This window comes from Giraffa tippelskirchi, chromosome 10 (assembly GCF_054371585.1).
Source record: "Giraffa tippelskirchi isolate mGirTip1 chromosome 10, T2T-mGirTip1v1.2.pri, whole genome shotgun sequence".
Lineage (NCBI taxonomy): Eukaryota > Metazoa > Chordata > Mammalia > Artiodactyla > Giraffidae > Giraffa > Giraffa tippelskirchi.
The window spans coordinates 74,591,400-74,607,541 of record NC_137284.1 but is presented as its reverse complement, the minus strand read 5'-3'; the positions used below and the strand labels follow the sequence as shown (position 1 = coordinate 74,607,541).

Below are 16,142 nucleotides of genomic sequence, written 5' to 3'. Positions count from 1 at the left end.
GATTTCTATTTGCACGGAAGACTTTTTCCATCCCCTCACTTTCCGTCTGTGTGTGTTCCTAGGTCTGAAGTGGATCTCATGCTTATATATGGGTCTTGTTTTTTTTTTTCTTTTTTAATCGATTCATCCAGTCCATGTCCTTTGGTAGGAGCATTTAATCCATTTACATCGAAGGTAATTATTAATTTGTACATTCCTATTGCCATTTAAAAATTGTTTTGGGTTTGTTTTTGTAGGCCTTTTTTTTGTTTTTCCTGATTAGAGAAGTTCCTTTAGCATTTGTTGTAAAGCTAGTTTGATGGTGCTGAATTATCTTAGCTCTGGCTTGTCTGTAAAACTTTTGACTTCTTCATAGGATCTGAATGAGATTCTTGTTGGGTAGAGTGCTTTTGTTTGTATGTTTTCCCCTTTCATTACTTTAAATATATCTTACAATTCCTTTCAGGCCTGTAGAGTTTCTGCTGAAAAAGATCAGCTATAACGTAATGAAGATTCCCTTGTATGTTGTTTTTTGCTTTTCCCTTGCTGCTTTCATTATTTTTTCTTTGTATTTAATTTTTGTTAGTTTGATTAGTGTGTGTCTTGGTGTGTTTATTCTTGAGTTTATCCTATATGGGACTTTCTGTGCTTCCTGGATTTGGGTGATTATTTCCTTTCCCATACTAGGACACTTTTAAACTATAATCACTTCAAATATTTTCTCAGACCCTTTCTCTTTCTCTTTTTCTGGACCCCTATAATTTGAATGTTGGTGCATTTAATGTTGTCCCAAAAGTCTCTGAGACTGTCCTCATTTCTACCATTCTATCTTCCCGTTTACTTACCTGTTATTCTGTCTTAGGTTCAGCTATTGATTTTTTTTTCCAGTGTATTCTTAATTTCAGTTGTTATTTTGTTCATCACAGTTTATTCTTTAATTCTTTTAGGTCCTTGTTAAACACTTATATTTTGTCAATCTGTGCATACATTGTATTTCTGAGATCTTGGATCATCTTTACTATCATAATTCAATTCTTTTTCGGGTAGATTGCCTATTTCCTCATTTATTTGACCTTGTGGGTTTTTACCTTGGTCCTTCATCTGCAACATATTTGTCTTTTCACCTCATTTTGTCTAAATTACTGTGTTTGTTGTCTCTTTTCTGAAATGCTTTAGGGGAGCAGTTCCTTTTGCTTCTGTCTGCCCCTGGTGGGTGAGGTTGGTCCAGGGTCTTGTGTAGGCTTCCCTTCCACTCAATTCAAATGTTGAAATCCTAATGCCCTACTGTGATGATATTAGGGGGTAGGCCCTTTGGGATATAGTTAAGTTTACATGATATCATACGGTGGGTACCCATGATAGCATAAATTCCATTATAAGACAAGGAAGAGACATCAGTACTTCCTCTATCCACCATGTGAGACTACAGCAGCCATCTTCAAGTCAGAAAGATGGCCTTCACCAAAACCCAACCATGCTGGTAACCTGACATATCAGAGGTCTCAGCCTCCAGATCTGTGAAAAATAAATGTATGTTTTCTAAGTCAAGTAGTCCATGGTAATGTTTTTTTTTTTTAGAAGCCTGAGCAAACAAAGACAAGTCACTTCCTTCTGTCCTTGGTGCAAGGACATGGAGGGAATAGGGCCAAGGTGAGAAAAAGCCCCAGGAAATTTCCTACCATCTTGAATGTGGCTTTTTCTTGGCAGCTATAGATTTTTAGCTAGTGTCCAAATCTCCTACGAAGTTATCTTAATCAGCGTGTGATTATTTATTTGGTAATTCTGTAGGGAAATGAGGGCCTGAAGTTTACTAGTCCTTACATCTTTATGTGCTATGTGCTGTTCTTAGTTGCTCAGTTGTGTCCAACTCTTGCGACCCCATAGGCTGTAGCTTGCCAAGCTCCTGGGATTCTCCAGGCAAGAATACTAGAGTGGGTTGCCATTTCCTTCTCCGTTACATCTTTACAGAGAATGTTTATTTGAAAAAGAAGGGATAATGTATAGTGAATCCAAGTACAATATGTCAAAGTGAGTATATTGGTTTACGTAGGTGTTTTGAAAGTTGATCAATCCTATTTAATGAATATATTTAATATTTTAATATCATAATTGATAAAAACTCTAAATTTCTAATAATTCATGAACTTGAGTCCATAGTTCACTATGTTCACTGTCAAATATCCTGAAGCATATATGATAAATAGCCATTTCATGCTTAAGTATATATACTATACCTATATACAGAGACATTCTTGAGCAGCTACAAAACATGGTATTATAACAAGTATATTTTTTTAATATATAACAAATAGATTATTTCCTTGTGCCCAAAATGCAAATTTTCAAATTGCATCCAGGAACTCATCAAATATGCTGGATGAGTTATGTAATTCAATTTGGCAAAATTTTTGCTCACAGCACAAATAGTTTTCTTTGGTTTTCTTGGATTCTGTTCTAAGAAGGAGGTAGCTGGAAAAAAGTGAAAAATTACAGGATATGATTCATAAAAATCCCACATCTTTTTTGTGTGCTTGTACATTCTTTTTTGAGGGAAAATGTTTTTGTCCCACAGCAGTGATTTCTCTTCATTCTCAGTAAGTACTTTTTAGTTGGAAAGATACCCATGGATAGGATACCCAAGGTATTCAAAAAAGGGAATGAAAGGAAGATGCATGCCATTTAGCATCTAGACGAACATGTAGCATATTCATTAAATCTCTTTTTCACCAGAAAGGAATGTGAAGCCTGAACTTTAACATGGCCACAGTACGTACTAGACAGCAAAGAAGTGAAACCTCAGCTATGTATGTTCCTGCCAAGCATTAGCCCAAATCCTTCAGTCACTGACATGTGATGGGTATCTGTTTCCCTGTCATGTTTGAAGAAAGAAGAAAATAATGCCCATGTAACGCTATCCTCACTTCTAAGGTTTAAACAAGTGGAACTCACTATTCTTTCTTCCTCTTTTCATTTGTTGCTAACAGTGAGATTAAGCATAAACGCCCAAAGAAAGAACTACCAGCACTGCATTGTCAGAGGTAGTTTTCAGAGGTTACAAGAAACATCAAATGACTAAGAGTAGTTACATCTCTGCCAATGGCCTATATGCTTCTTCTTTTCTTTCTTGAAGCAGCTGGCAAACCCTTTCATGATTTTGGTTTGTGAAAAACTCTTACGGTATTTAGCTATTCATTACCCAGAGTGAAGAGTTCTCTTAAGCAATGGAATGACCAACAGTTTCACAAGCTAAAGTATAAATTTCAGGCATATGAATAATTCACAGAATATCAGAGCTAATGGGAACCACAAAGATTAGATATCTGATGCTCTCATTTCATAGAATGATCCTGACACCACTTCTAATGCTGTCAGGGTGAAGGACCAGTTAGGCTGCCACACATCTCTCATAAAGGTGGGAGAGTTAATGCTGCCATTGGCTTGGGATGGGGCTGTGCGGGGTTGCCAGAACATGGAACCCAAAGGTTTGTGTTTTAATACCTATGTAGAGATAGGTGATGAATATTTGGAACTTCCTGAGGTGGAGAGTTGGAACTGTGAAACCTATTCTGTACACCCATGTTTACAATTAATCTAAGATCCTTGAAAGACTGCCCCCAAGCAGCAGGGAAGACTGAAATAAGAAAAAGAAAAATCTGCCCATTGACAACAGAATGACAAGGAAGCTGGGAACCTTTTGTGGATACTGGATGGGAAAGAAAGTTTATCCTGAGAAGTGGTAAGCCTGCACATAGATTCGTGATTTAAGTTGACATCAGTTAGATGGTCAAAGAACCCATAAATAGCAAAATTAGCAGCAAAATAGTCCTAAGTAGTAAAACTTATGGGATTCCTGCCAGAAGAAAATAAAATAATGCTCAAGACTGATATGTCCTCAATTCAGGTAATATGGAATTCCCACAGGTAAAAGCCTACCAAAAATGAATTCACATGATTTTTTTTCTTAAGAGTAAATAAACTATATAAGCAATGCTTGAGTACTCAAGCCCATAGAGAACTCTGAGAGACATCATAAACTAAATGTGTAGAAGATGATTAAAATGTAAAACAAGAAGTATAAAGCAATAAAATAAGACACCAATAGAGGAATATTGAAAAAAGAAGTGAATACATTTTAGAAAATGAATAGTGTAGTCTTTGAAAGTTAAAATTCATAGTATAGAAATGCATTAAATTAGACCTGAAAAGATATGAGGAAATTATGCAGAAGGAAGAATAAAAAGAAAATCCAGTGGAAAACGTAAAAGGCAAGTTCATGGACAAAAAGTATACAGTGAGGCCTATCAATACATCTATTAAGAGTTATGTTAAACAAGAATGAAGAAGGCAATAGAAGATAGGGAGAGCTGTTCCCAATTATAAATAATTTAGAATACCCAAAATAGATGAAAGATTTTTATTTTCAGGTTTAAAAAACATCATAAGTACCTTTGTAGCATAAAGACAAAAATCATACCTTCTCATAGGGAAGATCTTCAAAGATCTAGAGAGAGAAAAATAGATCCTTTCAAAGGAATGATAATTAGGCAATTCAAGACATACTGATAGTGAAAGTAGAGGCAGGAATACAATAAAATGATGCTGTCACCATGCAACATAGAATACTATATCTAGCCAACATATCATTTAAGAGTGAAGCCAAAAGAAAACATTTTAAACAGGGAAAGTGGAAGTTAACCACTGCAAACCTTAAAGAAGAAAGAAATTGGGTGCAAGCAAAATTATTGTGCAAAGACGTTGGCCAACATGATGAAACACTACTATTATTGTTATAAATGGAAAATATTAATCACTGATATATAACAATTGTTTTAAATAAATTTAAGGTTTAAAACAAGGTGAAACTAAATACTAGACAATAATGAGACATAAAATAAAATAGAGCACATAAGAATCAGTGTAATTTAAGACTCATTCTGAAAAGGGAAAATAGAGATGTATGACTAAAATAATTCAGTTTCAGTCAAGTTAATAATGTGAGTAATCACTAAATAATAGAAACATGATGCATAGCTTCCCTAAAAGGACAGAAGTAGAACGTTAAACTTTGAAACATTTCCATTATTTTCTCTGGGAATTCTCTGGAAATACATCAACCCAGTTTGAATTTCTGTAGAGTAAACAAGATTTATATATTTGCCTGCTTTTAAAGGTCTGTTTAGGAGAAGGCAGTGGCACCCCACTCCAGTACTCTTGCCTGGAAAATCCCATGGACGGAGGAGCCTGGTAGGCTGCAGACCATGGGGTCGCTAAGAGTCAGAAACGACTGAGCGACTTCACTTTCCCTTTTCACTTTCATACATTGGAGAAGGAAATGGCAACCCACTCCAGTGTTCTTGCCTGGAGAATCCCAGGGACGGGAGAGCCTGGTGGGCTGCCGTCTATGGGGTCGCACAGAGTCAGACACGACTGAAGCGATTTAGCAGCAGTAGCAGCAGCAAAGGTCTGTTTCCTAAAGATCTGAACGCCTGATTCAACTTATCTCAACAGAGAGCACAATGATTTTGCAACACAGATTATAGTATAGAGTTCCATATACTTTTCCATTCACTTTCCATTGTGCTTAAAAAGAGTAGTGACAAGAAGGAACTATCTCATAGCATCCAGCAACTCTTTTATAAATATTCACCAATTGCAAAGCAATGTGTATGGCTGTGTGGAACTGCTGGGTTTAATCTAATAGTTTCTTGGAAGAGATGAACATATGTATAATCATAAAAAGAAGTTAGAGTGCACTTAGTTAAGTATGGGCCAAATTTTAAACTGGGGAAATTATAACTTCAAAATGGCAGAATAATTTTAATGGCACAGAAACCCCTTATAAATACATTGTCTGATGAGGATGTTATAGTCTATCAGAGTTTGGGTTCTGATGAAAGAACTGAAACTACTGCTTAAGATCAGTGCTTTGAAAGTAAAAGAGGTTGAAAATTATGTTTCATTAAAGGGCAAATGAAATAAAGCAGAAATGGTTATTGAAGAACCTGATTATCTGGGACTTGATGTACCAGTAACTATAATTAACTGATTTTTTTTAAAAAAAGAAATAATGAGAGAAATGCAAATGACTGCAATTCAGAAAGCAATTTCTAAGGGGATTTTTAGGATGTCTAAAAATTTAATCTACTTTGTAATTCTCAACAGTAGGTACTTTTAATTGAATGTTGACATTAAGGATAGTAGACATTAGTGATGAAAGGGACATTAACAAACACCCTAAATGATATCTACTCTCTTGATAGATATTTTGCCCAAATCTTCCTGTGAATACAATTATATGTAATTTAGACAACAAATACTTCTTGAATGTGTTCTATGTCTGCCTCTGTGTTACAGTTCTATGGAGGAAAAAACAAAACAGGTCACACTTTTTAAAGCCTTCATATCATACAATTCTAAACTCAAATCTCTGGTAAAATTGCTTTTGCAGTTATATGGGAGGGAGATTTAATGAATTTTTCATTACTTTTATATAGTTGTATCACCAATTTTCTTGCTATTCTCAATGCTATTACAAGAACAACACTGAATATATGTGACACAGTAAGCATTCAGATTACACTGGATGAAACAGTTTGGGCAGCAGTAAAGTAAATGGTCTTTTTTCTGGCATGTGATTCTCAGCTTCCTCATCTATTAATTTACTCCCTTCACAAGAATGTTTTGAGATTTAAATAGGAACACAGGGTAAGTTTTTTAATAAATGTTATTTCTTTAAGAATAGATGAAACAACTAAGACAAATGTTTAGCAAAGAGAAAAATTAAAAATAATGTACTAAAAATATATATCCTTGAAAGAAACAACCACATTTAACATGGATATAAAGTCTTCATATACAATTAAGAATATTCATAAATATATAATTAAAAGTATTTTTACTAATTAAATTGCACACTATCACATTTTAAAATTTTAAATCTTTTTGGGGGAAAAACAAAGTATATATGAGGGACTATATAAAAATTTAAATGTACTATATATGTTTGAATACAGAATTAATAGTGGCTTGTCTAGATAGACTAAGAACTTTAAATTTGAGTTGATCTAACGTAAATGCAAGATTTATTTCCAGTTTTTAAAAAAGATTTTAAAAAGGGAATTCATTCATCTCCTTTCCTGACTCTTATTTCCCTATTTTTAGGACATCTGAAAGAATAGCTATCCATTTTCTCTGAAGTACTTATTAGGATATGTGGTGAATCATCCATTTGTGGTGACCTGGGAGAATCACAGAAATTGATATTAACATTATTATACAAAGCTAAGTAGTAATTATAATATTTGGAAGTATTTTAACGTAACTCTAAAAGTGTTCGGTAGGAGAAGAAATTCTTTAGACTTCTAGTTTTATTTACAAATCACTTAAAAAAAACTACAACATTCATTCTTATTTTTTACTTATACTCCACTTTTTCAATTGCTGTCATTTCACTGCAAAAACTTAAAGCAAAGAACCATGAAGTAACATTTGCCATTTGACAATCTGATTAAACCAAAGGTGTTTATCATTGAAATTGACTCTACCCACCCACTCCATCTCAAGTTTACTTTCTGTTAGACAAAATATTACTATCTTTTCCCAGAAGGAACCCAAACCATTGTCCACTGGAAACAGTTATGTTTTAGGCTGTTAAACATTGCAGGGGGTTATAAAATACAAAAATAAGTATTGGTGTTGGAACAGATTTCAAGCGTTTTTGGAACAAGTATTCCAAGGACATCTTAGAGGTTCTTGACCAGATTAAAGATGTTGTAATAGGGAGGGGAAAAAAATGTTTTGTAACTTGTACTTACCTAGTTGCAATTACCAGATCCATTTAAAATGATAATTTAATAAAATCATAAGGTTAGCAGAGAATGAACACACAGTCTATTCTGAAGGTTACTCATAGCTTTATACTTAATACTTTCAGTATGCCATTTTTGACATACCATGTTTGCTATTTGGAGGGAGGACATGCTTTAGAGCTAAACAGACACAGGTAAGGATTTAATCTTCTTCCTGTCAATGGACAAGTAAACAAGTAGCCTTTTCCTTGCTCCATGATCTCATCTGTAAATGGGAGTAATACATGATATAGAGGTCATGTGATGGATAATATAATTTTGGTATGGTGCTCAGTAGAGTAACAGGCACATGGTAGTAGTAGTTTAGTTGCTAAGTTGGGTCCAACGCTTGTGACCCCATGGACTTCAGCCCGCCAGGCTCCTCTGTCCATGGGATTTCCCAGGCAAGAATATTGGAGTGGGTTGCCATTTCCTTCTCCAGGGAATCTTCCTGACCCAGGGATCAAACCCACGATTCCTCTGTTACAGGTGGTCTCCTGTATTGTAGGGGGATTCTTTAATGACTGAGCTACTGGGGAAGCCAACAGGCACATAGTTGGTACTTAATCACTGTTAGCTATCAATATTATTATTTACCCTGAGTAGAAACTTACATTCAAACAGCAGCTCCGTTTTAATTTACTTTTTCTTCTTTGGTGAATTCTCACATTATTATAAAGGGAATTTACTTGCAAATAAAATTTTAGTTTTTTGAAAGTGGAGCAGCTATATGGCACAGTAATTTATAATTAGTACTGTTTATTCAACAAATACTTCTAAATAGCTAGTATTCAGAGTCTAATTGTAGGCACTATAGAGGTAGAAAAATAAAAACACTTTTATTTCAAATAGGTTTTATTCACTCTACAACTAGAGGAAGGTCTAGTTCAGTAGAAAACACAAGACAAAAAGAGCTTTCATATTCTTTGAAGGAGAATCATGACGTTAACATCATCAACAATAATCTGGAACACACCATTGGCTTTCCCATTCAGTATTTTCAAATACAAAAGAAAAGGAATCAGAAAGAAGGTGAATAGTCCATGAGCATATTCAACAATGGTATTGTTATTAGGTATTAATCTTTTATTAGATAATTATTTTTCACATCTGGGAAAACATCACTGGCAGCACAATTTTAAGAAAAGTTTGGCAACGTGTATTTTTCTCAGCAGTTCTGGATGACAGATTTTAGTGAATGCTAGCCAAAAAAATTAAGGGCAAAACCACTGGTGCACAGAAGACAACAAACTGATCTTATTACAGAAACAGATAGCAGACCACAATATAAAAGACATTTTAATTTTTACACCAAGCCAGAAACTCCAGATTGATTGGCATACACATCAACAAGCCTGGTCCGTGTTTAATCATGAGAGTGACAAGTATTGATTTCCTGCCTGCTCTGCTCACCTTATTTAAAAATATCAGGATATTTGCTTTCAAATGGCACAAACTGCCGAGGCTATAATCTACAGAATGACCACTCACTGTTAACAGCATGTTGGTTTATGCCCAGTTGCCACTGAAGACAATTACATATCACCCAGCTACTGTGGAGCTAGACATTGACTGCTTGCCCAGAAAGAGTTTAGGAATCTTACAGTTTAGGAAGAGCATATGAAGATTTTTAATCTAAAAACAGTCTTTGCATACCCAAGGAAGTGCCATTCCTCCTCAGATTTTAGAGTTCTTAATTCCTATACTAAAACACACACACACACACACAAGAAACAAAAAACTATTCTACTCAGTTTTAAGTTACTAAAAGCAATAGTCAAAAATTGTTGCAAGATCTCTAACCAAATGTCATAAAATGCCAACTCCAAAAAAGGGCACCACATTGAACCCTAAAGGGCATGACTATAATGTCCCACAAAACATTTGACCCTCCTTACTTGATGTTGCAACATTTGCTTCCAACATGCCTAAGGCCCAAACAGAAATAAAAGAACTCTGGATTTCTTTGAATAGTGTGTAAATATCTTACTTCCAAATTATATTGATTAAAAATTTCTCCTTTGCCATTTTTTTTCTTCAGGTTGGAGTTTATGCTTGTGGGTTTGACTCATAAAACATCATCTAAAAGACAAGAAAAGTCTATGTACAATCTTCTCTATGTGATAACTAGCACAACACAATTAGGTAGTACCAAGAACGGTGGAAAACTGTATTCGAGACAAAAAGAAAAATTCTGTTAATGAAACAAATGACAGGTCCAAAGCTGTAGATCAAAACACAATAACTTGATTTATCTATTGAGAATAGCAATAAGTCAAGTGGTTCTTGAAGAGAAAGATAAAAAAGAGTATGTACTAGAGTGTTTATATATTATAAAATGGCAATACCTAGTGATGTCATAGAAAATAAATTGCCAAGGTTGCTTCTACTGAGGAAACAGATTTAAGAAATTATTCTGATAGTTTCGATATGGCAATTTGGTATTGGCAGTTGGACAAGGGAAGGAGGGGAGGGGTGGAAAGGAAATTATTGGTTACAAAGATTGGCACTGTAAGGTGAATTTACCACATATTTGCTGAATGTTCCAGTTTGAGAATTAAGGTTTGAGAAATTGTTACAACCCTGTTACCCTATCACTGAGGTCAAGCAGAAGCAGCCCCAGATCAAAAGTGTAAGGCTCACTTGTCTGACCCAGCTATTTCCAGAATATCAATAACTTTGACTCAGTTGTTGCATAAACCATTACATAAAACCTGCCAGGTGTATCACAGGAAAAACAAACTACAGTTGATTTGGAGAAATCAAGTTCTATAGGCCTTTGTGAGTATACCATGTTCATCTAAAAACTTTATACTCTGGTCACATGACAATCATTCTGTGCTTCACAAAGCATTTGATGGAGTAAAAACCTGTTAGGAGGCAAAAGTTAAGATTTTCGATGTAAATATGACCAGGAAAAGAAGCCACATGCAGGCATTTATGTATTTTAGTGAGGGTGTTGATGAAAGTGATGTAGTACTCATAATACTTCATTCAAAAGGCAGTAAACAGTACAAAATAGTGCTGGAGACCAAAATATAATTGTGTCCTTTGGGAACACAGGACATATTTGATGATGATCATGACCATGCTGATGATCAATTTTGAAGACAAATAAAATGCCTTCATTTCTTAGTGCACACCATCTGGTTTTCATTTCTCTTGGAGGTGAAAATGCCCTCCTATGGAATGGTTCAACAGGTGTGTTGTTTCCTACTACTATGTGTTTTTTTTTAAATTTACTCAGTAAGTGAATTGATTTCATTCCTGAATCAGGAAAAGAAGATAGATGCTGCTAGAAATGACAATGTCAAATTCATGACACGGTGATTATTTCAAGCTCAGAATGACTCACTTTTAAGACAGGAACCTTTGGCTTATTTGTTTTGTGGCTATTAGGCATTTAATACTTCTGCTGAGACAAACAGAGTAAAGTTTCTAAAGATAAATAGTAAAAAAAAAAAAAAAAAAAAAAATTAAATTGTCCTAAACATAAATGCTAGGATAAAATATAAATACGAAAATGCTGATTGGAGAGAAATTTTCTCCCAGGAGAACTTCCACATGATCATTTTATATCCATATGGAATCTTCAAAGAATCCTAGTAAATCCACAAAGCTTTGGGGAAATCCTTCTGAAATAAAATGGTACTGTATTGTTGGGGAAGACCAGTCTTTTAGTTTCTGAAATCTTTCTGTGAGGAGCTGTCCTGCTTTCAAATCTACCATGTTGCCAGTGAGAGGTGTGGAAGAGTTTTGCAAAGGTTTATAGTCAAAACCGAAGGCATGATTTCAGTTTCTACAATTGATCACGGAAATGTGACTTACAGTAGTTTTCCATACGTATGTGTTTTCTCCAAAAGCTGACTTTTGTCTCCACTATTGACGTCATTGCTGTTCAGTCGCTGCGTCATGTGTGACTCTTTGTTATCCCATGGACTGGAGCACGCCAGGCTTCCCTGTCCTTCCCTATCTCCCAGAGTTTGCTCAAACTGATATCCAGTGATCCAGTGATCCCATCCAGCCATCTCATGCTGTTTTCCCTTCTCCAGCTGTCAGTCTTTCCCAGCATCAGGGTCTTTTCCAATGAGTCATCTCTTCACATTGGGTGGCAGAGTATTGATGTTGTAAATTTGTTAAAATATTTAAAAATATTTCATCTCAAAATGTTCACCTACTAAGCAATGATTAAATAGCCTCTCTTATCATTTGAGTTCCATTTCATTTTACTTATTATTTAATAAAACTGGATTTCAATTTAATATATAACCCCAGATTATACTATATAATTGAGAAGATTTTCTTACATTTTCATTTTGTACCTATTATCAAAGCTTATTACACTCCTTGTATTGTTTACTAGTAGATTTCTCAAAAACATTTATTTTTATCCCTCACATATGTTATTATAAGATTGTGAGAAAGCCTATGTCATTACTCTTCGAAGCAGGGAATAGAAAGAGACATATTATTGATAATGCTTAGAGAAGAGTTTTTCTTACAGCCTCTTACTGGGAATTCTTGAGCAATAAAAATGAAATGTATAAGTGAAGAAAACTCTACCAAGTGAAACTACCTGTTTTAAAAAATGCTGTTCTATTTCAAAAGAAGTACTGATATTCTCCAAAAGCCTCCATTCTGTCCCTGAGGGGTACACGCCATCTTGTAATGGTACAATCAAAAAGCACTGGCATTCAGTTCTTACAACCACATTCAGCTGTGATTAATCCTCTCCATAGTTTATCTGCCTCTCTGTGTATCCTAAAGACTCTAACTGCAACCAACTGGGTACTGTATCATGTGGAAGGATGTGTGATTAACTCATTAATGTTTAAGGTTTTAAATCTTAAAAACCATGGTGATGTGCTAGTGATTTGGCTTTATCAGACTGATGGCTGTGTGCAATGTTTAAGGTAAAATTATTGTAGGAAACTTCAGTAAATTAGTATGTTTGCATTATACCGTTTCATTTTCTTATTCAGAGTCTGAAAAAAAGATCTGGCAGGACTGAGAGGAATAATAGAGATTTGTAATTACAAAGTTGATTTTAAAAAGTCACAATTATGTTTCCAATTACAATATGATATAGCTTTCCTTTTTAAAGGGAGGCGAATGTGCTTTTTTTTTTTTTTAAGCCTTTGGTTTCTTTAAGTAAATCTCCTCAAGCAATTACAGCAAAAATAGCAAGAGCTAGCAAATATGATTGGCATGAATTTCTCTAAAAATATCATGAAAAAAATTCATTACTATTGTGAATCTAGATTGATCTTACCCTTATGCAATGAAAGTAATTTTTAACTAATACTGAGTTACATTCCATTTCAGATTTCCTATTTCAAAGAGTCTCAAATTTCTAAGATGTTAAACCAAGTATCGAGCCATTTTTGTATATGTAATAAAAGTCTTTAAAATTAAAATGGTAATCCTAAGAAAACCAAATGCATGAAAAATATGGTCTGACTATATAACAAAAGGGAGTTATATAATTCTACTTGAGTGAAATCTTTCATCTTTGATTTACAGGTTGGAGTCCTCTTTAACTAAAACCATATTGTTCCATATCTTTCATATCATGGCCTTCCCTAAAACCTTGTTTTAATTAAGGTTTCTTTCAGATTTTTGAATAAAAGCATGACAATCTTCACTTATGGCTTTAATATATCCTTTGAGTTAGGAAAATATATAAAAAGAAACATCAACTCTTTTGAAAGCATCGTCAGATATTAAATACTGCGAGGTATTCTACATCAATGTCTTTAGGTGTTTGAGTTATACATTGAAATAGAATAAGGGGAGGTAGGGGGATAACCTACTTATATTTAATAAGTTACTTTTAATCTCAGAAATAAATGTCCTTTATTTTTCGCCTTTGACACTAAGGCAACATGTGTAAAGGTTAAGTTTGTGTTGTGTTTTTTTCACATGAAGGCACAACTTCAAGGTTAACTCAATTCTAGGTGACTTCAAATAGGCAATGCCTTCATTAACACATTTCAAAGATCTGGAAAATTCAGTAACATTGCTTAAACCATATTTACCCTCAATGGATTTACAGCTAAAAGAATACATCATCAGACTAAGCAACTGTGTTAACCTGGGAAGTAAAAAAAAGGAAGTAAAAAAAAATAAACTAAGTTCACAAAGCTCCTGAGTAATTGGGGAGATTGTGGGTAATCCTCACCTTTTTTTTTTTTATAGGAAGGAAGGATGAAAGGCAAGAAGAAAGGAAGTGATGGAAGACTAAAAGTAAGAGAAATTCTTGATAGATTAGGAACAAATTAAGATGGCCTTTGAAAAGACACACACTTTTTCAAAGACAGTGAAAATACTCCATGGAACGTATGCTCAGAGCTACTGTCCTCAGAGCAAGGGATGTGTGGTGGGGTGAGGGGGTGGGGATGGGCGGGAGGGAGCCATCATCCCAAATGAACTGCAAAGTTCCTGTGTCAGAACACCAGAGGGATGTTACGGAAGCAGCATGACTTCTCAAAAAATTACATACAATGTGTGACGTTCCTTTGCCACTGGACTTTGAGATACTGCGTGTTTATTCCCCTGAAAAAAGCCTCATTTCAGTTCCTCCATGTTGGAGTCTTACTAGCAAGAGTTGAACCATGTGTTAAAACAAAGGCCAAAAACAAACAGAACAAAACAAAACAAACCCCGTGATCTGTCGGGAATTGCTGTCCGTTCATAGCTGAAAGCAAATCCTGTAAACAATTTAAGACTGTCTGACAAAAAATTACCCAATAAAAAACTGATCAGAATGTCAGGAATGAGTATTTCTCAGGTTTTGCCCAAAATTTCACTGGCTGTCATAGCATATGTAATTAACAGTATCTAATGCTGTGTTGCATGTTTCTAGTTCATTCTTGGGGGCTGGGAGTGGGTTACCCAGCATATTAAAAGCATGCTGGAAGCAGTTTCTTCCAATCGTGGTTTACTGTAACTTTAGAATCACAGCGGTTACTTTTAAGGGATCTTTAATGCCCTTTCAAGTCCATCCAAAGAACAAGTGAAGCTGCTGTTCAGGATTTTGTGCCCAGTGTTTATGTTCCATCGAATCTGTGCCACCCAGGCAGCAGACAAGACATGTCTGAAGGTGCTGGGGTGGTGGGGGGATACACAATGATGTCACACACAGGAAATATCGGGGGTGGGGGGCTGGGGAGGACTTGGCACTTCACAAGGCTGGCTCCTCTTCCATAGGCTCACCAGCAGTTCTGTAAAAATAAACAGGCAATCAGAATACGGCCTAAGAGTACACAATGACATTGTAGATTTTCATGCATAATCAAAGCTGATTTTTCAGCTCTCTCTGATGTTTATTTGTGTTATTCAGTTATCCATAAATAGAGTTTCTTTCCTAGGAAGTATAAACAAATGTCAAGTGGAAAAACATTTTCGATCCAAGCAATCATTGGAAATGTTCCTGTTTATATTAAAACATGTCAGAATATTTTATAACTCTAGATTCCAAAATGTACATGTTTTGTGTCTTGTACAGTCCAATAATTTATTGAAAAAATTAACAATATTTTATTTTAGGAGCAACTGCAGTGATTTCCTATGGAACCAGTTTGCTAATGGGAGCAAAGGACCTAGCTAGCTTCTGGGGGAGACAAACCAGGGTTCTGGTTTTTGCTTCTGTTCTTTCATAACTGGATTGGCTGCCTGCCGGAGGCATTTCAAATCAAATTCTGAATTTGATTAGCAAATTGCTGCTACAGACCCAACGTTTTTACAAGAAATGCACTATCGTAGTGTGTAAATAGTTTTTATTCGGCATCAACTGTGGGGTGTTCTGCTCCGGCAAAACCAAAACTAATTGCTTGAAAATTTATATTTGAGATTTAGCCTTAATTTAGCAACACTCTGAGGGTGTTTCAAGGCAAACTTTTAGAATGATTTTTAATTTAGTCAAAAGGACAAACTAGCCGGAATCCAAATACATGAGGGAGCTGGGTTGCTGGGGGAAGAATGTTGGGGTCTGAGATGTCGGAAGAACCGAGTATGAGTCTGAGCTCTACAATTTGCTAATACTGCAACTGCTAATGTTGTAACTATACTTCTGTGAGGCTGTGGTTTAATGTTTAAAACCCTGAGAAAAAAAGATGTTCCTTACAGAATTAGTGAAGGTTAAAAAATGAAGTAAAATTGACTTCTAAACGATACATACTGTGAGACAGTAGTTACTTAATACTTTGGATTTGACCCTTCATCATCTAACATAAGCATAAAATTGTGTTGAATGGTACAGAGTTATGCCTATGCTACCATAAGGAAACACAATAATTGGATGACAGTTCTCTCTGT

At 35.1% G+C, this 16,142-nt stretch overlaps 2 protein-coding genes across 7 annotated transcripts in view; one reads left to right on the top strand and one right to left on the bottom strand.

The window, feature by feature from the left end:
• Positions 1-14,091, top strand: part of TWIST1 (twist family bHLH transcription factor 1) — a 135,500-nt gene extending 121,409 nt beyond the window's left edge. Inside the window, exon 3 of the transcript XR_014067847.1 lies at positions 14,025-14,091. The gene's annotated coding sequence lies outside the window, so the exon portion shown is untranslated. The remainder of the gene's footprint in view (positions 1-14,024) is intronic.
• A 658-nt stretch (positions 14,092-14,749) lies between these two features.
• Positions 14,750-16,142, bottom strand: part of HDAC9 (histone deacetylase 9) — a 788,642-nt gene continuing 787,249 nt past the window's right edge. For all 6 annotated transcript variants that reach the window (XM_081537682.1, XM_081537684.1, XM_081537687.1 and 3 more), the window contains one exon: positions 14,750-15,049. In XM_081537682.1, coding sequence (XP_081393808.1) covers positions 15,010-15,049 — 40 coding nt within the window. In that variant the 3' untranslated portion in view covers positions 14,750-15,009. The remainder of the gene's footprint in view (positions 15,050-16,142) is intronic.